This window comes from Sminthopsis crassicaudata, chromosome 2 (assembly GCF_048593235.1).
Source record: "Sminthopsis crassicaudata isolate SCR6 chromosome 2, ASM4859323v1, whole genome shotgun sequence".
In the NCBI taxonomy this organism is placed as follows: Eukaryota; Metazoa; Chordata; class Mammalia; order Dasyuromorphia; family Dasyuridae; genus Sminthopsis; species Sminthopsis crassicaudata.
Window position 1 is genome coordinate 566,044,523 of NC_133618.1, and position 25,124 is coordinate 566,069,646.

General features: G+C 35.8%; 1 protein-coding gene across 2 annotated transcripts in view; it reads left to right on the forward strand.

The window, feature by feature from the left end:
• The first annotated feature begins 14,924 nt into the window (after positions 1-14,924).
• Positions 14,925-25,124, forward strand: part of FANCI (FA complementation group I) — a 70,400-nt gene continuing 60,200 nt past the window's right edge. The window contains exons 1-3 of one of the 2 annotated variants that reach the window (XM_074295131.1): positions 14,925-15,096; positions 16,283-16,385; positions 17,453-17,525. In XM_074295131.1, the coding sequence (XP_074151232.1) occupies positions 16,302-16,385; positions 17,453-17,525 (157 nt within the window). In that variant the 5' untranslated portion in view covers positions 14,925-15,096; positions 16,283-16,301. Of the gene's footprint in view, positions 15,097-15,176; positions 15,673-16,282; positions 16,386-17,452; positions 17,526-25,124 lie in introns of those variants that run through there. The other variant, XM_074295132.1, reaches the window with a different exon arrangement.

Here is a 25,124-nt window from a genome sequence, read left to right on the forward strand (position 1 = left end):
GCTCATCAGGGTGGAATTCAAAGGCCGGTAGAGGTCTATTGCCAATTTTTTCCTCTCTCTGCCTTGCCCTTAACTGGGAGGAGATAGGATAGAGTAGCCCCATGATAGGGATTGGTGAGAGGCAAAGGGGATTTGTACAAAGGATTGAAACATTTGGTCTCTGGCTAATCTGTAACTCCAGCCAGCTCCACAGCCTAGTAAGGGACTGGTACATTGATCTTCCTGGAGAGTGAGGGGAACTGAAAAGGAGAAGAAATTAAATAAGCGATTAAATAAGCATATTGTTTATGGAGAGAGGGATAGAATGATTGTCACATGCTGGGCAAACAAACTGATCCATCATATGCTCTCAGAGCTGCTGCAGGGAACTCTGGGTAGAATCTATTTCCACCAAAATCCTTTCTACAGAGACAGGCATTACTTCCACACCAAGAAGCCCATTTCAGTTCTAGTTGCTACAAAAATAGTCCTACTCTTTTGGCCAAAAGCCGCCTCCATGAAATTTCCATCTGCTTGTCTTAGTTATACCCATGGGGGCTACACGCAATAATTCTAACTTCTCTTTTATATGACAGGGTTGTTTGTTTGTTTGTTTGTTTAAGGTTAGACTTGTGCAATTGTTTTTATTTGTAATGTTGTATAAGAAAAAATCAGATCATATTGGGGAAAAAACACAGAAAAGAAAAAGAAAAAAACAAAAACAAAAAAAACAAAGAAAGGTGAAAATACTATGCTTCAATTCACATTCAGTCATCATAGTCTTCTCTCAGGATGCAGCATTTTCTATCCCAAGTCAATTGGAATTGTTTTGAATCACCATATTGTTGAGAAGAGCCAAGTCCATCACAATTGATCACCGCTTGCTGTTACTGTGTACAATGTTCTCCTGATTCTGTTCTCTTCACTCGGCATCGTTTCATGTAAGTACATGATAGCTTTTCAAATATCTTAAGAAAACTAAAATTTTTCCTCAGGAAAAAAAGACAGGAGTCTTTCTTCAGGCTAAAAATCCTTAATAGCAGTTGGAGCTCTAGACCTGGGGTCAGATATATGCTAGCTGTGTAAGCTGGAACAAGTCTAGAAATTAGTTCCTAAAAAAAGATAAAGACATTTAGAGAAAGAGAACCAGTATAATCTATCTCCACAAAAAAAAAAAAAAAAAAAAAAAAGAGTTCCTGAATCCCATAGGAGAGATTCCCCTTACCCTAGAAGGTACCAAAAACAAACCACTCCTGGGTCACAGGCCATTCTAAACTTGACTTCAAGGGGCAGCTAAATAGTGCAGTGAATAGACCACCATTCCTGAAGTAGGGAGGACCTGAATTCAAATCTGGACTCAGACAAAAAACTTAATTAGCTGTGTGACCCTGGGCAAGTCATTTAACCCCAAATGCCTCAGCAAAAAATAAACTTGAATGTTTAATTTCTGGTGTCCTCCTGCTTGTTCATGGGAAAGTCCTCTCTTACCATTTGGACAATTTCTGGTAATCTCTTTCTGTAGTTTGTGGTAAGTGAAATCATGAAGAAAATCTTAATTTCCAAGAGATTTTTCCTCTCTTATTCCTTCCTTTATCTCTGAGTTATCTTAGGCCACAAAGTACAGAAGCATCATTGAATCATAGAATGACAGTTTGGGGTTGGAAAGAACCCTAGACACCATCCTGTTGACCCATCTCATTTCAAGATGAGGAAACAAACTACAAAAGAGTTAATTGACTTGCCAGAAGCCACAAAAAAAAAAATGCAGAAGCAAGATTCACACTCAAGTCCCTTGACCCCAGATTCAGGGCTTTTTCCCCTATATAAATTGCAGGGAGGCAAAGGGTCCTGCCTTCTGAAATCTTTCTAAAGATGGAAAAGTATCCTAGTATTAGGAAAGTTAGAGAAAGAAACAGAAAAAGGATGTCCATTCAGGGCATACCTCTTTAGAAAAGAAAGGGTTTGGACGAAGGCTGAATTATAGACTCATAACCCCAACCAAGCACTCAAGTAATTGGGAATTTAGAGTTACACGATTTAGAGCAAATGGGATGTTTTAACTTCTGTACATTAGCTACAGGATATTTAATAAATACCAATTGGCACTCTAGGATAACAAGAAAGAATTTAAGAGATCTTTGGCTGGGGATTCAGGGTGGGAATGCAAATGCCTCTTCTGGAAATGAAATTTTCTGTTGGGTTTTCTTCGATAATGGTAATGTTCTATTTCTATTCTATTCTGTTCTGTGTTTTTTTTTCCCATCCACTTTTCTCTGCTTGACCTCAGTTCAGTCCCAATCTTCCAATACCCTCCTATCTCTGGAACAATGGTGCCACTTTTCCTGAGAAATGATGACCTCATTAATCAGAGCATCAAAACTGACAATGCCTCTCTGTGCAAAGCCCTAGCAAGCTTCTCCAAGCATAGCAAAATGGAGATGGCAACACAAATATATCTAGGGAGGCTCATCATCTTAACTCAGTGATTTTCAAACTATATAATGATACCCCAATTTTTTTATAAAAAGAAAATTATCATTTCCCCATGCTATATAATTATGTAAATATAGATTATATAATTATACAAATAATTTCTTAGCTCATGTTCTATTTAATTAATGTTAAAAGCTTATCTTAATTTTATAATAAAATAATACTACATACAAATGTTTACTGATAAGACCCTTTATAGTGTACATGACTATAAAATGGGCAGCAGCAGTACAGTAGCATTATATCTTTATTAATGTATTGGGTTTGCTTTTCACTTCAAGTACTGGTATCATTGTGATATTACTGATGATATTGAAAGTTATAATTTTTTTCAATCACTAATCAAGCTTGATATTTTATCTTTATAATAATTATAGCAAAAAACCTTGTTTTACACAACTAACATATTAAAAATGGTAAGATCTGTACTGCCTTTTTTTTCCTGATAAATCAGGGAATCCTGTTATCTATGGGTAAAAGGGATATATAGAGATCTGTTAAAATCTTAAATCAGATATTCAGGTTCCAAAGAATGTTTCAATGTACTATTAGAAGTACATAATTAGAATGTACTAGAAGAAGAATATTAACCATATTCATTTAGATGGAATAAGACAAAATGTATCAGATTTATCCATAAGTGAGTTAATTAACCTATTCATTTCTTTAGAAAAACCTAAATCTCTAAAATGAAGTGAAAAGTGCTTCTGTAGATCAGTCAATTGTTTAATCAGAAAGTCTTTATTTTCTTCTATTTAATTTGCAGGTCAGTACATTTTAAATTGGGAAACAACAAAATATATTATAACTTTATTGTCCAAAACTCTAGCTTTTTCATAAATGCAGCCATTTTACCTTTCTGAATACAAATTTGAGGACATCATATTGATTTATTTAGATCACTCAATTCTTCAGTAATACCCACCAAATATGTTTTAGCAGGAATTTTTTGTTATAAAATGAATTTGATTCATTTTTATTGTGATCATTAAGAAAAATGGCTATTTCTTCTTTCAAATATTCTTTGAAGTACTTCTTCGGTTCAAAAAAGGCAGGATTTTTTTCAATAATATAGAAATAGCCCATGCTCTGCTCCCATTTTATCATACTGTTTTGCAAAGAACTTTCCACTTAATGGACTATAATTTTATTAAATTGGTTACTATTAAGATAACTTAGAAAATTCTATGTACATACTCATTTTTCTCAGTACAAATGATTGTCTTTGAAGCATGTCCAAATTGTCCAAATTGCATGAATTTGTGTAATCATGAAAATGTTCTATTTTGTTCTCATTGGTGCTGATGGTTGTCATTTCTGAAAGAATTCATCTTGCTCCTTCAATCCAATACTCAGCCTAACTGAAGCATCAAGGTGTTCTGGGGACGCAGAAGGCAGATTATGCCCAGTAATTCAGACTTCTCCCATAAGCGTGACCCCATCTCCCTTCACACCCTGAGCTTGGAGAAGAGCAGTATATTCCAAACCACCAGACCTACTTCTAGCTCCTTCTCCCATATCCACTTGTGGAGAGGAGGCCCATCTTCCTCATCACCAAGAGCAACAACTACTGACCCACTGCCACCAACAGGCAAATAAATACCAGATCCCTGGAGAGTGCCAGAAGCCCCCTGAATACTTTCTAGTCCTGCTTCCAGCCTAGCCCTTGGGGCTATCATCCAGAGAAGGGACTTCTGTGGGAAAAGGTCCATCGTACCCATCAACCACCAGCCAAATGCCAAACCCAAAGTGGGCAAGCCTGCCCAGAACCACACCTCCCCCCAGGCCACCGCACCCTGAAGCATGGAAAACTTCAGACCCCCAGAACTGGTTCTGAAAATAGCAGCATAAAAAAGCCCGAAGCTTGAGACAATGCTTCATCATCCCCAAGAAAGCAGAGCCCAACTTTAACACAAAGTTCAAAATCAAGAAATAGACTTGAAAAATAAGCAAACAATAACCACAAAGAATTTGAACAAAAACCAAGCTATAAACTCAGAAGACAGCATTGTGAAAATAGCTAAAAAGCAAAGTTTCAAAGAAAAATGCTAATTGTATCCAAGCCCAAGAAAAATTCCTGGAAGTGGTAGAGAAAAATTGGGAAAAGAAATGATAGCAATGCCAGAAAATTTGTAAAAATGGAATTAATAGTTTGGTTTTTTAAAAAAAGAGGCGCAAAAAATACTGGAGAAAATAACACTTTAAAAAACAGAATTGGTCTAACAAAAATTCAGTAAAAAGAACTACTTAAAAAGCAAAGTTGACCATATGGGGGAAAAAAAGGTACAAAAACTCACTGGAGAATTATTACTTACAATAATAAAATTATTAATTAAAATTAATAATAATAAACTATTAAGTGAGCAGAACCAAGAGAACAATGTGCAGTCACAGCAATACTGTTCAGAGAGTAATTGTGAATGACTAAGCCATTCTGAGTAAAATTATCATTCATATTAACTATGAAATATTTATGAAGGAAAATATTATCCACCTTCAGAGAAAGAACTGGTATATGGAAGTGTGTATAGTATATTCCACATATATATCTTTAACAATTGTCCTCTTTTCTTTTTTTTCTTTTTCTTTTTTTTTTTTTTTTTTTTGAGGCTGGGGTTAAGTGACTTGCCCAGGGTCACACAGCTAGGACGTGTTAAGTGTCTGAGATCAGATTTGAACTCAGGTCCTCCTGAATTCAGGGCTGGTGCTCTATCCACTGCGCCACCTAGCTGCCCTCTGTTCTTCTTTTCAAATGTGGGATTGGGTTGGAGGGAAAGAAGGAAACACTTTTTTAAATTGTAATATAATTGAGAAATATTTAATAAAATATATAAAAATATAATTTTAAAAAAGGTTTATTGAACTACATGAAAGCCATGATAAAAAAAAATCTAGATATAACCTATATGCCCCAGTAGTTTAGATCCAGAGGATAAAATAGAAACTGAAAGATCCACCAATTGAAAGAGGTCCCAAAATGAAAACTTCCAAGAGCATTATAGCCAAATTTCAGAGCTCTCAGGTAAAGGAAAAAATATTTCAAGCAGCCAGAAAGAAACAATTCAAAGATCAGGGAACCATAATCAGGATCACACAAGATTTAAACAGCTTCTACATTATAAGAGCAGAGGACTTGGAATATGATGTTGCAAAAGGCAAAAGATAACCTACCCAGCAAAATTGAGATTTATAATCTTTTGTGAGGCGGTTGGAGGGAAAAACAGATATGTAATGAGAGGACTTTCAAGCATTTTTGACGAAAAAAACAGAGATAAATAGAAAATCTGACATTCAAACAAAAAACTCAAAAGAAGGATAATAACGTAAACATGATCGAGAATCATAAGAACTCACCAAGGTTAAACTTTTTACATTCCTATATGGAAAGAGCTTTATCACTAATTAGAACATTTAGAAAAAGTCTATATGACTTTTCCCTCAGAAGACTGAGGATTATGGGATAATCTAAAAAAAAAAATGAAAGGGAGAGAAAAAGGGATGCACTAGGAGAAGGGGTAAGGGAGAGTTAGAAAATTTTCCTCACTTCTCTAATATATATGGAACTGAGTCAAATGGAAACAACAACAACAACAACCCAAAAACAAAAACCAGGAGTCTTTACCCAGTTGATAAATTGTCAAAGGATGTGAACAGGCAATTTTCAGAAAAAGAAATCAAGGTTATCTATAGTCATATAAAAATTGCTCTAAATCATTATTGATTGGAAAAATGAAAATTAAAACAAATCTTAGGTACCACCTCACAACTATCAGAAATGACAAATACTGGAGAGGGATGAAGGAAAATAAGACACACTAATAAATTGTTAATGGAGTTGTGAACTTGGCCAATCATTCTGGAGAATAATTTAGAACAATGCCCAAAGAATTATAAAACTGTGTATACCCTTTTGCCCAGTAATATCACTACTAAATCATTATTCCAAAGGTATCAAAGAAATTATGCAAATTATGTGCAAAATATTTATATAACAGCTATTTTTATAGTGGCAAAAAACTGTATTTTCATCAGTTGGAAAGTGACTGGACAAGTTTTAATATATGATTGTGATGGAGTACTTTTGTGTTATGATGAGGGGGTAGTTTTAGAAAAAAAACAAAAACATGGCTAGATCTATATAAACGAATGCACAGTGAAGTAGATCACAAGTAGGAATAACAAGTAGATCATTGTTCACACTAAACAATTTTGTAATGATGATCAACTGTGAAAGACTTGACTAATCTTATCAATATGATGATCTATGATAATTCCAAAGTACTCATGGTTTTTAAAAATACTACCCACTTCCAGAGAAAGAACTGATGACCTCTAAGTGCAAATCCAAGTATAATTTTCTATCTTTTTTGTCTTTCTTAGGATTCAGCTAATGTGGAAATGTGTTTTGTATGATTTCACATGTATAATTAATATTTTACTTATCTTCTTAGTAGGTGGGGAAGGTGTGAGGAGAAAAAATTTGGAACTCAGATAAAAAGAAAAGAATATTAAATAAGTAAATGCTTCATTCGTTTATTCATTCACTCATAAACACTCTTCACAAACCTTTTTCATAGTACAATCAAGCGTCATCTGTTCAGAGCTCAATATAATTCTCTCACATTATATTGTTTGCATTTTTAAGATCTTTAAATATATTTTGACTTTCTGTTGATGTGGCACTGCTATCAATAAAGATTCCCCCTAATTTCAGCAACAATGATATATCATACATATGAAATCAAATGAGCATCTTTAACTACCTCTATTATTTCATCTATTTGCAATACAAAATTGGAAGATTTTTTTCTTGAATTAGCGATCCATAAAGATCTTTAGATATAAGAAGAGTTCTCTTTCCCCCTTTCTCACTGTATTATTTTCCAGTTGCACCATTCAAAGCTGCCAGATATGATTAACCAAGCCTTGTTTTAACTATGTCAAGATTTGTAAGTATCATCAACATTTCTTCTAACAAATGAGACCTATACATTTAGCATTTCTGGAAACCACTTCATAACATGAAAAGTGCCTGATATTTTTGTTTGGTTTCTCAAAAAGTTTGTTTTTGTCTATTAAAATAATCTAATTTTCTCCAGGAAAATTATTTTGTCTTGACAACATAATCTATATGTATACTCTGAAGATGTTTCCTTATTAAGTTTCATGCTATTGGCAATTAAAATTTTTGCACAAAGCAAAAACAAACAAACAAAAAAAACCAAATAAGTATATTTATAGATGTGATTGTACTTTTCAAATTTGAGCTTTGTGTTTTGTCTCTATTATATTTGCTCATATTAATTTCAGCTGCTCCAAAGGATTTTCTTTTCTAAATGGTTGTTTATCTCTCATGATATGATATCAAAATCTGTATATCACTTATTTAACCCTTTAAATTTAGAGATAATAAAACATAAAGACAATTACACTTGTTTATTTTTTGAAAACTTCAAATTATTACCCATAACCACTCTTGAATAATTTTCATTTTTTTAAATTGCAATTTTTCAAAAGACTTATTATACTGCACTTATCCAAATGAATTAAGAAATAAAAGATATATTATGGTGCTTCTAACTTCCCTGCAAAGATTGATGTCAACTTCATGCTTCACATTCAAATACAGCAAATATTAAGACTATACAACTCATCTGTGTCATATTAACAATGACAGTGGCAGATAGTACCTATATCAAAATTCTGTAGATAATGAAAAATAATGACATAGCCAGATTGAAACCTAGCCTAAGTGTCAAGAAGGCCTACTTGCAAGTTCCATCTCTGATTGGTTGACTCTGGGTATATCACAATTTCCAAGTACTCCCAAAACTCTCTAATATAATTTGAAGATAGATAAAAGTTACTGTGGATTCTGTACATCAATAAAATGAGTTTTTAAAAATTTTGAGGGTACAATTGTGTTTATTTTCTATCTCTTCAATGACTGGTTACAAATACAAATACATTAATACAGCCTTTTTTTCCCAATAGTATATTACTTTTCCAATTATAAGTAAGGATAGCATTCATGTAAGGATGGCACCAGGGCCGAGCCTTGAAGAAACTTAGGGATTCTAGTAGGTGGCTGTAAATTCCTTAAAAAGATAATTAGCCTTGGCTGGCTAATTGCTAATTAGTAGGGAGATAGGGGCTTAAGTTCTGAGTAGAAAAACAGTTGTCACCCACTAGTACCTTGCCCACCAGTGGAAGTGAGAGTGTTGGGGAATTATATTCAGGAAAATTTGAGTAAGAATTAGGGGAAATTAGAAGCAGGAGAATGTTACCAGTGCATTTCTCACGGAACTTTTAGACTACCAAATAATGGTATATAAAAAGAGTTTTAAAGCTTGCAAAGCACAATATACACATATATCATATACATATATAATATATAGCATATGTATATTTATATATACATATATACGTGAAGCATTTTTAAAGTACCTACTATGTGTCTTGGTTACTGTGAAACACTGCCAAAAAGCTAAAAAACTTTGAAGTCCTACAATTTAGAATATTCCCTCAAGATTAATCCTTTCCCTCCCCATCCAAGTTATAACTTTAGGTAATCTTCATCTCCAGTATTTACACAGAGGATGCAAAAAGCTCTGCTTACCAAGAAAAACCCTTTACAATGGAAGGGAAGGGAAAGAGGAGAGGAGGTCAGAGAGGAAATAATATACATAGTCAATATGGGCATAGAAATCTATCTTATAATGCAGGAAAGTTAGAGAGGAAGGGGATATGAGAAGTAGGAAGGATGATAGAAGAGAAGATATATTGGGGGAAGGGATGATCAAAAAAAATTTTTGAGGAGGGTCAGATTGAAAGGAGAGAGAAAATTGAGGGATAAGAAAAATACGGTTAGCAATAGTAATTGTGTAAAAAAAATTGAAGCAAGTTTCTTTGATGAAGGCCTCCTTTCTCAAATGTCTAGGGAACTGAGTCAAATTTAAAAGAAAAAAAAAGATAAATGATCAAAAGATATGAACTATGCTCAAAGGGCTATAAAATCATGCATATCATTTGACCTAACAAGATCATTACTAGGCATGGATCCCAAAAGAGATTTTTTTTTTAAAAAGGAAAAGTACCTATATATGCAGTTTTTTACACATATTTATTGCAGTTCTTTTTTCAGATCAAAAAAATTGGAAATTGAGGGGATGTCCATCAAATGGGGAATGCTTGAATAAATTGTTGTATGTGATTATGATGGAATATTATTGTTCTATAAAAAATGAGCTGATTGCAGTGTTACTACTGGGCTTATACCCCAAAGAGATCTTAAAGGAAGGAAAGGGACCTGTATGTGCCAAAATGTTTGTGGCAGCCTTTTTTGTAGTGGCCAGAAACTGGAAACTGAGTGGATGCCCATCAATTAGAGAACGGCTGAATAACTAAGTTATAGTATATAAATGTTATAGAATATTATTGTTCCGTAAGAAATGACCAGCAGGATGGTTTCAGAGAAACCTGGAGAGACTTACATGAATTGATGCTAAATGAAATGAGCAGAACCAGGAGATCATTGTACATGGTAACAACAAGATTATATGTTGATCAATTCTGATTGACGTGGCTCTCTTCAACAATGAGATGATTCAAACCAGTTCCAGTTCTTCAGGGATCAAGAGAGCCGTTGACTCTCAGAGAGGACTGTGGGAACTAAGTGTGGAACACAACATAGCATTCTCACTCTTTCTCTTACTGTTTGCTTACATTTTTGTTTTCCATCTCAGGTTTTTTTTTTCTTTCTAGATCCGATTTTTTATGTGCAGCAAGATAACTGCATGGATATATATATGGATATATTGGATTCAACATACACTTTAACATACTTAACATGTACTGGACTACCTGCCATCTAGAAGAGAGGGATAGGGGGAAGGAGGGGAAAATTTGGAACAGGTTTTACAAAGATCAGTGTTGAAAAATTATCCATGCATATGTTTTATAAATAAAAAGATATATTTAAAAATGAGCTTATTACTCTTAGAAAAACTTGAAAAGTGCTCCATGAACTCAAGCAAAGTGACATGATAGGTATTGTATACAAAGTAATAGTGATGTTGTAGGATGATCAATTGTGAATGATTTTGCTATTTTCAATGATTCAATGACCCAAGACTACTCTGAAGGATTTAGGACGAAAAATGCTGTGTTTGAATACAGACTGAAGTATACTTTTTTAAAACATTATTTTCCTTGAAGGTTTGGGGTTTTTGTTTTTTTTTGGGGGGGAGGGGTAGGGAATCTGTTTTCTTTTGCAACATGACTTTTATGTAAATGTTTTGCATAACTTCACATGTGCCTTTTCAGTGGGGGAGAAGAGGAGAGCAAATCTGAAACTCAACGTTTTAAAAACAAATATAAAAAATTATTTTACACGTAACTGAGGAAAATAAAAATATTAAATGAAGCACACAGAGACAAAAATAAAAGCTCTGCCTAAGATGGCTTGAGAATGATTTCTTTTAAGTTTATGCTGGGGTTTTTTTTTTTAATTCATTTGTTCTTTTTGGGACTCATTTCTCTTCCCAAGTCCTATCCACTGCATCTTACCTCCTTTGGTTCACAGTCATCCCTCAGTGCAGGACGCAACTTTCTCAGAACTATAGTAATGTGAACATAAAGTATCTTCTAGGTTACATAGAGGGATGGGCTGGAACCATCTCCCAATTAGTTAGGCAAGCCAATGATTAAATTTTCAGGGTGAACAAATCAGTGCTAGATTTTAGAAAATAATAAAGAAAATGTTAATAATGCAAATTAAACTTAAAAGTGCCTTATGGACGTTCTACCTCCTACCACTCATCACCCACTACCCACCTTTCCCAGACAGTGGGATTTAGTTATAAGAACTAAAAACTGTTTTGCAAAAATTGTTACATCATCAAGAGTCTGTCTTCTCTACTTCAAGGATTTGGGTGTTTATAAGTTATATGCCCTTCAGGTTAAGCTTTAGGAGGAATTTATAGACAGACCTTTCCCCAGGAACTAAAAGAATAAGTTACCTTGAGGCCAGGGTGACCCCTACTGGCTGCAGGTGATTCTAACATTCCAAAGGTGAAATTAAAAATGAAATAAAAAGTTGCTATCTTGAGCTTAAAAAAAATCCTCTTTACACTGTCCCCCGTTTTTCCCTTCCCCTCCGGTGTCCCCTCTTCCCAGTAATTATCATGATAGCCTTTAAAATTTTAGACTAGAGAATTTGGAAGAGGTATAGAGAAGTAGTGATTTGTTTTTTCCTATCAATATAGCAAAAAAAATTTTTTTAAATGATTAGTGAGTGTATTCAAAATTATTAGCGCAAATGTTTAACTCTTCCAAGAAAAGGTTGTAACAAGCCACAAAGGGTCCTTCTTAACTGTGGTTTGTTGTGCTACCTGGATCCATTCCAAGCAACTACTTAAGAGGATTAGAGCCTTGTTTCTTTCCTTGCCCCTTCCACTCCCCTCCACTCTGCCCCCACCTCCACCAACCTTCCCCCTAACCCATCTTCTGCAAGGCTGCGTGGCCGGGCTAGCTCAGCTGGGGTCTGGCTGCCCAACTCTAAAGCAGCCTTGAGCCCTTCCCCAATCAGTCTTACCTGAGGCATGAGAAATAGAAACTCTGGGTTGAATAAATAAATTTATTATGCCTCCAGCAGCTGAAAGGATTACATGGAGTTTCTCTCTGCACCCACACACTTAGGATATATTTCCAAAGAACACTGCATCAATCAAATATCGTTAAATTCCAGAGCAAGCATTTGGGACATGGAAAAATGCTTAAAGAACTGGTACAGACTTGACTGTGAGGCCAAATTGTTGGGAATATTTCTCAGGGAATCATGAGAGCCTTCAGCTCCACCTTTTTGCCCATGCCCAGCCAGACATACTACCGTCAGGTAAGATATGAATCTCTCTCTTGGTATGTTAGACTCTGGTTCAGGATTACAAACTAAAGAGATCATAGTCTTGGGAAATCTTGGGCACAGCAATTAATGCAGTGAAAAAAATCATTTTTTGCTTTAGGGGGAAAGAGTTGTCTTTGTCCTTTTCTTATTCTAGGAAATATTTTTCTTGGAAAATGCACCCAATCCAAATTTTTGTCCTGGTATTAACCAAGAAGAAGAGGCTAAATGATTCCCAATCTTGTAATAGTTAAGTAAAAGGTGCCAAGGGGACTCAATCCATCAATCTATGAATCACTTATGAAAGATTCTGGCAGTGGTCCTCTGCGGATTTGGAATTACATCTGAGCTCAGCTCAGAAGCTGCTTCATTTTTTCCATACTTACTGTTAGCAAAGAGGCAGATGGATTGAGCCAGCGCCTCAGGGAGATGTTGATGGAGGGACTGAGTGGTTAACAATATAGTTGTGAGGGCCACTTTCTTAACAGTCCCATATGTGGCTCCCCAACCAGCCCCTAACAAAATTTACTTATTTATTTTTGCTGAAGCAATTGGGGTTGTGACTTGTTCAGGATCACATAGTTAGAAGTGGTCAGATTTGAACTCAGACCCTCTTGACTTCAGAGCTGGTGCAACAACATTTATTTTTAACACCTTCTTGTTCTTCTACAATCGAGTTCCTTCCCTGAAAACAGTGAATCAGTCCTTTGGGACACTGAATCATCCCATCTAGGTTAACCTTTCCCACAAAGCTTCCAAAAATCATTTCTTCCTTCTATTCTTATCCCCTAAAATGTTCATCTCAAACATTAACCAAAAAAAAAAAAGAATTTGCTAAATTACACAATTCATTTTCAGTGTCAGAACCATAAACGAATAAGTAGACTGTAATGGAGCATCTAGCTTTAAGAGAGCTCTAGTATTAATAACTAGAAAGTTGAGTCTTAGACACTTTAGATTACTCACCACTAGTGAGCAACAAAGCCAGAAATAGAATCCTGATTTCCAACCACCTCCAAAGTCGGAGTTCTTTGCGATCTGAAAGGTGGTCCTTTTTCCTCAAACACAGGCTTGGGGAAAGGCGGCCCCTACCCTCAAGGGAGACAGGACATAAATATGCAGAGAGGACGTGTTGGAATGACACTTTCCATAGATTTGCATAAAAAGGGTCAATAATTCATTACTTCATGCATCCTGCTGTAACTGTGGGATGATGAGGATATTCTAATACAAGCAGGGGCGAGCTGGAACAACTCTCGCTTTCCACCAGAACTTTCTCCCAAATGCTGAATTTTCTGTATGGACACTTATATCTCAGAAAAAAGGCAAACCTCCCAAATCAAGGTTTTATTTATTATTTAGTTGATTGTCTAGAATTAAAAACGTTATGGATAGAATGTTTTTTAATTTAATGAATTGTTAATAATCAGATTTATGTTAAAAGTGTATTCTATACCCATTCCCCCCCTCCCGCCCACCAACCTGTTAAACCTTACTGGTTCTCTCCTAAAGTATTATTCCTCTTCACGTAGCATCGTTTACAAGAATATAATTTATGGAAATTCTGAAGAATTTCAGGTAATATAAATGGTATTTCTCAGCCAGATGTCTCTCCTCCTTCCACCCCTCTCCCTCAGGGAAGCTCTCTGGCAACCTGGGTGTTTAGTTTCTTAGAGGATTTATCAGGCACACGGGAAGATTTTCCACTTTTTCAGGGGGAACCTTTTCTAAATAAAGCTCCCACTTCCAAGAAATCTAAAGGAAATACATTAAGTCAAGGAATTAAGGAAATAATGTTTGTTCATTGGGGAGGGGGTGTTAAAATGAACCAGAAAGTTCTGAAAAGGCGATGCTGTGGAGAATGAATGCAGAAGTTCAGCACAGGGGGGATGGAATAAGTTAGCGCAGGAGGAAAGTCCGGTCTATTTATTTATTTATTTCAGGAAATGGAGCACGTGACTAATGACATCCAATGAGTGACCATCCCGACAATAGTAATCCAGGAGTGGGGGATGGGACTCAGGGGGGCCAAGTCCAGCCCACCGGCATTTTTATTAAATTGGAAGCTTCTTGAGAGTAGGTATCTCCAGCGCTCAGCATTTAATAAATGCTCGTTGACTGACGTTGATGCATTTACTACGTGCCAGGCCCAGTGCCACGCGCTGTGGATACAAAGGCTCGGGCAATAGCAGAGAGCTGCGTCACGCGGCAAAAACCTAATTTAGTCTGGATGTGTGACGTCAACGTCAAAAATGGGACTACGGGGAAGGGAGAAGTCTGAATTGTATCTGAAAGAGATAGTGGCGAACTGGACGCAATTCATCCTCCCCCGCAAAGGAAAGTAGAGCTGGGGCTCTAAAAGGATTATTTGTTTACCAAAGGCCGCTCTTTTCCTATTATACCAAATTGCCCTGGCTATTTCCCTACTACCTTCTTGTTTTCTCCCCCCCCTTTTTTTTTAAGACTTGGTATCTTCTAAATTGCGGAACCCGGAAGAACGGAAACCGGCCGCCTGAGGGTAGTAGGGGCGGGAGTTGTTGCCTCGGATACCGGAAGTGAGGTCAGCGCGCTCTACTATTGAGCGGGAGATTCGGAGTAGGTTAGCGGCTGTTAAGCGGAAGTGCCCCTCAGGAAACCTGGGGACTCCTGGATTCGAGCAGGAACTGTGCTTTTGAGTGTCCCGCTTCACAACGGCTCCTTAGGTCCAGTGGTTCGGGAGCTCGGTAATGGGGGACGGCTCGGGGCGTAGGGCTGAGGTGGGGTCTCCGGCCCCTAGTATTTGGCGCTTCTAGTGCTGCCCGCAAGAAGGCTGGGAGGGGGTTGGTTCATCCTGGCCCTGCCGCTTGAAGGAATTTTGTCCAGTTCGCCGAGTTTGCGGCCGTCCACCCCGCCCCCAGGCTATAAACTCCCTTAAGTCCGGAGCTGCTCACCGTGCTGTCATCCTCGTCCTCCCTCCCTTGTCCTGTGCACGGTCTGCACCCAGATGCTCCAGAAATGTTTACAGTGAGAAATCTCAGACAGAAGCTAGCGCTTCAAGAAACAGCGCCCCCTCCCTTTTAGTGAAGAGATGAAAAGAACTCTGAGTCATCCAGTCCGAGCTTTTCGTCTTACCGAGGAGGAAACAGAATCAGATAAGTGAGCGGCCCACGCTGGTCGGGTCTCTCAGTGGCAGGAAGAGCTGGACCTGGAGCCCAGCGCTGGGTATTCCCACAGCGCCCAGTGCTCCCTAACCCCGCGCGCCAGCTCTGCTTTCCCTTCACAGACACAATTTGTGAGGTCCTCCCTGTTCCTCTTCAGAGGTGATCTTTGTCTTTTAACAAATGTTTTAAAGATATGTCAAAACTGCTGTCCCTAGAAAAAAGTTAGACTTTAGGATGAAATAATGAATTTGTAAATCCCCACTTCACATTCACACTTAATGGCAGCTCAGTAATAATAATTGCTAGCATTTTATGGTTCTTTAAGGTTTGCAAAGTACTTTACAAATATTTCATCTTCTCATAGCATCCTTGAGAGGTGAGTATTCTTATCCCCATTTTATAGATGAAAAAACTGAGGCAAATAGTGAGATTGAATCAAGACCACAAAGCTAGTAAGTATCTACAGCTGGATTTGAACGTAGGTTTTTCCTGATTTCAGGTCCAGCACAGCCTCCATTGTGTTATTGTGAAATTGATCATTCATTTTTAGCAGTTCTTTATGCTAAATAATAGCCATGAAAGTCACTTTGAGGACAGTAGAGATCCTGAGAAAGGGAAGTTATTGGGGAAATCTAAAGACTTTTCAATGGACTAAAAATTAGAATCCTTTGTTTTTCTGGAGGAAAGAGAAATACAGTAACCTGCCAACATCTTTCAGCTGTAGGATTCTTTGAAAATCAAGCCCTCATGTAATGCACTTTTTCTACAGTTCCATGAGATGAGCTACAATGGACCAAAAAATTCTCTCTCTAGCAACAGAAAAAACAGCAGAGAAACTGCAAGAATTTCTACAATGCCTGAAAGATGATGAGGCGAGTATGAAGATTTCAGTTGCTATTTATTATTGCTGAGGAAAATCCTACTAAAAGTTTCTAATACTAAAATACTATATTATGTAAATGCAAAATGACAGTGAAAAGACAACTAATCTTTGATCATCAAATTTTGGTTTTCCTGAAATATGAGAAGAGAGGACAGGAATGTAAGTAATTTATATGTGAATGAAAAGTTCTTTGTTCTATTATGTCATCAATGTGAATGTTTGCTGCAGTGGTACCTTTTCCTCTTTAATCTCCTGTTCATGAACCCTTCTCTGGGGGGCCCCTCAGTAGACTAAGGGGCTTCCTCTGGACTTTCAGAGTGAGCAGCATGGCACCTGCATAGCACAATTAGCCACCTACTTCGGATCCCTTCCCCTTGCTTCCTGAGTGGGCTACCTCTTCCCACCTAATAGATTTCTTGGATAAAGTCTTTTATGCCATTTCTTGGCTTGTTTTATTTGTAACAAGACTATTGAGTTTGATATGATTCAGTTCTTCCAATACTGTCCACGATTGTTCATCAGCCAGGCTTACATTCTGAGTATTAACAATTAAGATAGTGTGTAGAGATAGTTTGAAAACTCATTCTTAGCACCTTCTCTCTCATTCTGCCCCTATTGCAGTTATGGTTGAGTGTATGGTGAATGAGAATAAGAGTTCTTCATGTATTATTGCTACAATAATTGAAAGTGGCATAAGTCTATCCTATTTACTACATTATGGCAGCACTAATTGAACATAAGACTTCACTCTTAATTAGTTTAAACATGTTAAACTAATTTTGTAGTTATTTGCATACTCATTTGTATCATACTACTTGTTTGCAAGGATTATGATTATTTTGTTTTCAAAAATAAAATTAAAAAGTTGAATTAACTTTTATTAAATTGCATTACTGCCCTACTTTAAAAAAAAAAATTGACTTGTGGTTCTTGTTGTCAATTAGAGATCTGTTCCTAAGAAGGTACATCTTTTTTTTTTTTTTTAATCATTTTTACTAGACAATGATGTTTCTTACTATTAACTAAAATTTGAAACCATTCTTTCTATGGTTACAGCTGACTGGTCTCCTTCAGAAACATGCAGTAAAAGGAAAATCACCTGGAGCTCTTCTGAAAGGCATCTTCAAGGGTAATAATGAGGATGATGTGATTGTTAATAGTGCTCTGTCCTAAAAGTGGCTTAAAGAATTGCCTTATTTCTCTGGCTAATTATTAGTCATTGAATTTGTTCACTATGAGGATATATAAAACTTTACTGTTTCTTTAACAGCTTGTCTTTCTGTTTCCACTCTCCTAAATGTTCACACCAAAAGGGCATTTTGTTTAGTCAGTTATGGTTTTGTAAAATCAACTAGGACACAGAACAAAATGAAAGGACAGTTGGGGTTTGTTGTTATTATTGTTGTTGGTTTAAAAGGAATTTTATTGAATAAGATTTAAATGGTGATGTTTTATTGGTGATTAGAAGAAGCTTTTTACCTACCATTCCCCTTGATTTGGTGTCTTTAAAAGTGTGTTTAAAGCAATAGCTGTAATTGCTACCTGATCTATATCTAATTCGAGGTTAAGGAGCCCTGTTGTTTAATAAAGTACTTTATCCAGTTCTTTTCTTAAAAGCAGGTAGAGCTCTTATTTCTATTTCTTGAACAAGTTCCAGTTCCACAATGGCAGAAGTCTCTCTCACACTCTTAGAGGTGGGCATATGTACTGGAAAATGGCACATTGATATGAGATAGAACAGTGAAAGTGAAAAATGGTTTGGGGCTTTTGACAAGTAATTATTTAGTTTTCTTTTTTTTTCTGTCAGTAAAACCATTTTTACTGCAGGGCAGCAGTCTCCCACCTTTCATGAGACAAATTTAAAAAATTTTTAAATTGTTTGAATCTACATTTATGGAAACTTGAACTGTCCTTGATTACTTCTTTTATCAATGTTTATCCCATGCTAAATCTCACCTAAGAGTGCTCTTATTGTTTGACATCTGTCTGCTTACTCATGTATTTCTAAGGAAACCACGTGATCATGCTGACTAAGCCCTTTATAGATTTGTGTTTTGTGTGCCCATTGGCCCCTCATTACTGCAGAGCAAAAAGTTTACTTTTCCTTAATATTCTTTTTATTATACTATCTACAGGACTTGTTTCAAACATTTCTTTTTTTCCTTAAGCCTATAAAAGATCTTTTTGTCTCCTTCCTTAGTTGCAAATCTTAAAAAAAATACTTTACTGAGAAATCAGAGGCTATTTTCTATGAACTTTCTCCCCTACATCTTAAAATCCCATAACAACCTTCCTGCTCCTCCCTTTCCCTCCCCCATTCTCTCCTCTGTTGTAATGAAAGAATGGCCCTTCTCTCAAAAGCTAACTAAATACTTACATCTTAGATCTCATCTCATTTATTGGAGCAGATTGCCTATGCAACTATTTTATTCATCATCTTTATCTTAAATTTCTTTCTCTGGCTCCCTTCCTGCTCTTTCATACTTGGATCTCTCTCATCTCTTTATATACAAACAAAAAACTTGACTCCTTTGGTTATCATCCTAAATACCTCCCTTTCACAGCCAGACTTTTAGAAAAAATTATCTGTTTGTTATCCTCACTTCCTAGCCCCTTGAAGACTGGTTTCTGATCCCATCTCTTAATTGAAACTAATCTCTCCACTTCCAGCGAAGATGGTGGAGAGGACACACACATCAATTTAAGCTTTCTCTTGCTCTCAGAATACTTTATTTCATGACAAGGCCTCGGAATTAGTACTTGACTGAAAAAAAACACAAATAATTACCAACAGAAGATATCCTTGAAAGTCAGCAGAAAAGGTCTGTTTTTGCTCATGAGTGGGGACATTTAAATTGGGCACAGACTGTAGGCAGGCAGTGAGAATATGGAAGGCAGATCACACTGAGCAGACCTGAGTGGGGTGGGATGTGATCTCACTCAGTTCTGCAGGGAGAACTTTACTACAATGTGGCTACTTTGCCCTGGCAGCAAGCCAATAGATCAGCAGAGAAGCTGTAAACACAGGGGGTAAAGACTATAACCCTGAAATGCTAGGGTCTCTCAGGACTTGGCCAGACCCACCCAGAGTGACTCAATATGCTATCAGAGTGCAGACGCAGTGCAGCCATTGCTATCCTGCTAGTGCCACACTGCTGCCCCCTGCAGTCTGTAGAAAATGCTCAGTGATACCATTTAGCCTTCACCAAAAAAGCAGATTGCATTTGTTTTGTTGTTGTTGTTGTTAGTTTATTTGTTTTCTTTGATTCTTCTTTGAAAAAATGAACAAAAAATTAAAACGGGCTCTAACTATTGATAGCTTCTAAATGGTTAGAGAGTAGACTTTAAATCCTGAAGAGACTAAAAACAGACTGTCTCCAGATGAATCCCTAAAGGGGGATATGATTTGGTCGTCAACACACAAGACTTTCATAGAAGAAATTAAAAAGACTCTCACAAGAGAGCTAGAATAAAAATGGGAAAAGGAAAGGGAGGTCTGGATAAGTTATCCCACTCATTTAAAGATTGAGTGGATAAAGAAAGAAATCCTTGAAAAACAGAATTAGTGAATTGGAAAAAGAAAATAGCTCTCTAAAAAATAAAATTGGCCAAATGGAAAAAAAAAAAATTCCATAAAACAAAACAACTCACTTAAGAACTCAATTGAACAATTAGAAAAAGATATTTAAAAAGTGAGTGAAGAAAATAATTCATTAAAAATCAGATTTGAACAAATGGAATTGAATAACTTGAGGAGACACCAAGAATTAGTCAAGCAAAACCAAAAAAATGAAATAATGAAAAAAAAATGTCAAATACCCTCTTGGGAAAACAGTAGACCTGGAAAATAGATCTAGGAGAGATAATATGAAAATTATTGGACTTCCTGAAAAATATGATGAAAAAAAGAGCCTGGATACTATTTTCCAGGAAATTATCAAAGAGAACTGCCCAGACATATAGAAAAAATAGACATAGAAAGAATTCATTGATCACTTACTGAAAGGAACCCTAAAATCAAAACTCCAATAAATATTGTGGCTAAATTCCAGAACTATCAGACTAAGGAAAAAATACTACAAGCTGCTAGAAAAAAAATCAATTCAAATATAGAGGAACCACAATAAGGAGTCCTCAGGATCTAGCAGCATCCACATTAAAGGATCGGAGGGCCTGGAATCTGATATTCCGAAAGGCTACGGAACTTGGTATGCAGCCAAAAATAATTTACCTAACCAAAATGAGCACTTTTTTCCAAGGGAAGAAGGTGGACATTCAGTGAAATAGGTGAATTTCATTTATTTCTGATGAAAAAACCAGAACTAAACAAAAAGTTTGATCTCCAAATATAGGACTCAAGAGAAACTTAAGAAGGTAAAAAGAAATCTTGGGAATTATATTTCTGTTATAAAGACATATAAAGAACACATGTATACTTCGTTCTAGAAACTAAAGGTGGAAAGGAAATTGTACCAGAAAAAGGATAAAGTGGAGGTACTGCAGCTCACAAAGAGGCAAAGAAACCTATTATATCTGAGAAAAAGAATGGAGGGGGATGAACATAGTGTGTATCTTACTCTCATCATAATTGGCTTAAAAAAAAATATTAGGCATTCGATTTATGGTGAAACTTCTCCCACCTCATTGAAAAGTGGGAGGGGAAAAGTGAAAAGGGAAGGAGTAAGCTAAGTGGAGGGGAATACAGAAATTATGAGGAAAAGGGGGGTAAGATAGGGGGAAGAACTCTAAGGTAGGGGTAGGGATACTAAAAAGGGAGGGCTATGAGAAGCAAGTGGTGTTCCCAAGTTTAATACTGGGGAAGAGGGTAAGGAGGAAGGAAAGGAGAAAAGCATAAACAGGGGTTAATGCCTGTTAACCAAACATAAATGTGAATGGGGTAAACTCCCCCATAAAGAGGAAGCGGTTAGCAGATTGGATTAAAAGCCAGAGTCCTACAATATGTTGCTTACAGGAAACACACTTGAAGCAGGGAGATACATACAGAGTAAAGGTAAAAGGTTGGGACAGAATCTATTATGCTTCAGATGAAGTCAAAAAAGCGGGGTAGCCATCCTGATCTCAGATCAAGCAAAAATTGATCTAATTAAAAGAACTAAGGAAGGGCACTATATCTCACTAAAGGGAAGCAATATCAATACTAAACATATATGCACCAAGTGGTATAGCATCTAAATTCTTAAAAGAGAAATTAAGAGAGCTGCAAGAAGAAATAGACAGCAAAACTTAATAATGGGAGATCTCAACCTTGCATTCTCAGAATTAGATAAATCAAACCACAAAATAAGAAAGAAGTCAAAGAGGTAAATAGAATACTTGAAAAATTAGATATGATAGATCTTTGGAGAAAACTAAATGGACAGAGTACATTTTCTTCTCAGCTATAGAAAACCTATGCAAAAATTGACCATATATTAGGACATAAAAACCTCAAATTCAAATGCAGTAAGGCAGAAATAGTCAATGCATCCTTTTCAGATCACAATGCAATGAAAATTACATTCAATAAAAAGCCAGGGGAAATAGACCAAAAAAAAAAAAAAAAAATTGGAAACTAAATAATTTCATCCTAAAGAATGATTGGGTGAAACAGCAAATCATAGACATAATTAATAACTTCACCCAAGAAAATGACAATAATGAGATGTCATACCAAAATGTGTGGGATACAGCCAAAGTGGTAATAAGGGGAAATTTTATATCTAGAGGGGGCCTATTTGCATAAAATAGAAAAAAGAGAAGATCGATTAATTGGGCTTGCAACTAAAAAAGCTAAAAAAGGAACAAATTAATCCCCTTTCCTAGTCAAACGCTAAGCTTGAAATTCTAAAAATAAAAGGAGAGATTAATAAAATTGAAAGTTAAAAAAAGCTATTGAATTAATAAAACTAAAAGTTCTATGAAAACAACAACAAAATAGATAAACCCTTAGTAAGTCTGATTAAAAAAATGAAAGAGGAAAATCAAATTGTTAGTCTTAAAAATGAAAAGGGAGAACTCGCTACTAATGAAGAGGAAATTAGAGCAATAATTAGGAATAATTTTGCCCAACTTTATGCCAATAAATTCAATAAATTAAATGGAAGAATACCTTCAAAAATATAGTTTGCCCAGATTAACAGAGGAAGAAGTAAATTGACTAAGCAGTCCCATCTTTAAAAAAGAAATAGAACAGGCTATCAATTTCCTAAGAAAAAATCCCCAGGACCAGATCTATTTGCATGTGAATTCTACCAAACATTTAAAGAACAATTAGCTCTAATGCTATATAAACTATTTGAAAAAATAGGGATTGAAGGAGTCGTACCAAATTTCTTTTATGACACAGACATGGTACTGATACCTAAACCAGGTAGGTTAAAAACAGAAAGAAAATTATAGACCAATCTCCCTAATGAATATTGATCTAAAATCTTAAAATAAAATATTAGCAAAAAGGTTACAGAAAATCATCCCCAGGATAATACACTATGACCAAGTAGGATTTATGCCAGGAATACAGGGCTGGTTTAATATTAGGAAAACTATTAGCATAATTGACTATATCAATAACCAAATTAACAAAAAACCATGTGATCATCTTAATAGATGCAGAAATTTGATAAAATTTGATTAAAGCATTTGATTGGGCATTTGATAAAATCCAACATCCATTCCTAATAAAAACACTTGAGAGTATAGGAATAAATGGACTATTCCTTAAGATAATCAGGAGCAATATATTTAAAACCATCAGTAAGCATCATCTGTAATGGGAATAAACTGGAACCTTTCTCAGTAAGATCAGGAGTGAAACAAGGTTGCCCATTATCACCATTATTATTCGATGTTGTATTAAAAATGCTAGACTTGCCAGTAAGAGTTGAGAAAAGAGGTTAAAGTAATTAGAGTAGGTAACGAGGAAACCAAATTATCACACTCTGCAGATGATATGATGGTATACATAGAGAACCCCAGAGATTCTACTAAAAAACTATTCGAAATAATCTACAACTTTAGCAAAGTTGCAGGATACAAAATAAATCCACATAAATCCTCAGCATTTTTATACATCACCAACAAAATCCAACAGCAAGAGATACAAAAAGAAATTCCATTCAAAATAACTGTCAATAGTATAAAATATTTGGGAATCGCTATCTACCAAAGGAAAGTTAGGAATTATATGAGCAAAATTACAAAACACTTTCCACATAAATAAAGTCAGATTTAAATAATTGGAAAAATATTAACTGCTCTTGGATAGGCCAAGTGATTATAAGATGACAATACTCCCTAAATTTATTTATTTAGTGTTATATCAATCACTCCCAAGAAACTATTTTAATGACCTAGAAAAAATAACAAAATTCATATGAAAGAACAAAAGGTCAAGAATTTCAAGGAAACTTAACGAAAAGAAAAAATCAAATGAAGGTGGCCTAGCTGTACCTGATCTAAAACTGTATTATAAAGCAGCAGTCACCAAAACCATTTGGTATTGGCTAAGAAATAGATTAGTTAATCAGTGAAATAGGTTAGGTTCACAAGACAAAATAGTCAATAACTATAGTAATCTAGTGTTTGACAAACCCAAAGATCCCAACTTTTGGGATAATAATTCACTATTTGACAAAAACTTCTGGGAAAACTGGAAATTAGTATGGCAGAAATTAGGCATGGGTTCAGCCACTTAACGTACACCAAAAGAAGATCAAAATGGGTCCATAATTTAGGCATAACGAACGAAATTATAAATAAATTAGAGGCACATAGGACTTGTAGAGGAGGAAGGAATTTGTGACCAAAGAAGATCTAGTGATCATTATTGATCACAAAATAGAAAATTTTGATTATATAAAATTAAAAAGCTTTTGTACAAACAAAACTAAGGCAAACAAGATTAGAAGGGAAGCAACAACTAGGTAAACATTTTTATACTTAAAGGTTCTGATAAAGGCCTCATTTCCATAATATATAGGGAATTGACTCTAATTTATAAGAAATCAAGCCATTCTCCAGTTGATAAATGGTCAAAGGATATGAACAGACAATTTTCAGATGATGAAATTGAAACTCATATGAAAGGGTACTCCAAATCACTATTAATCAGAGACATGCAAATTAAGACAACTCTGAGATACCATTACACACTTGTCAGATTGGCTAAGATGACAGGAAAAAATAATGATGAATATTGGAAGGGATGTGGGAAAACTGGACACTGGTGCGTTGTTGGTGGAGTTGTGAATGAATTCAACCATTCTGGAGAGCAATCTGGAATTATGTCCAAAAAGTTACCAAACTCTGCATACCCTTTGATCCAGCAGTGTTTCTACTGGGCTTATATCCCAAAGAGATACTAAAGAAGGAAAAGGGACCTATATGTGCCAAAATGTTTGTGGCAGCCCTTTTTGTAGTGGCAAGAAACTGGAAACTGAGTGGATGCCCATCAATTGGAGAATGGTTGGGTAAATTGTGATATATGAATGGTATGGAATATTATTGTTCTGTAAGTAATGACTAGCAGGATGAATACAGAGAGGCTTGGAGAGACTTACATGAACTGATGCTGAGTGAAATGAGCAGAACCAGGAGATCATTATACACTTCAACAACAATACTGTATGAGGGTGAATTCTGATGGAAGTAGATATCTTCGACAAAGAGAAGATCTAATTCATTTCCAATTGATCAATGATGGATAGAATCAGCTACACCCAGAGAAGGA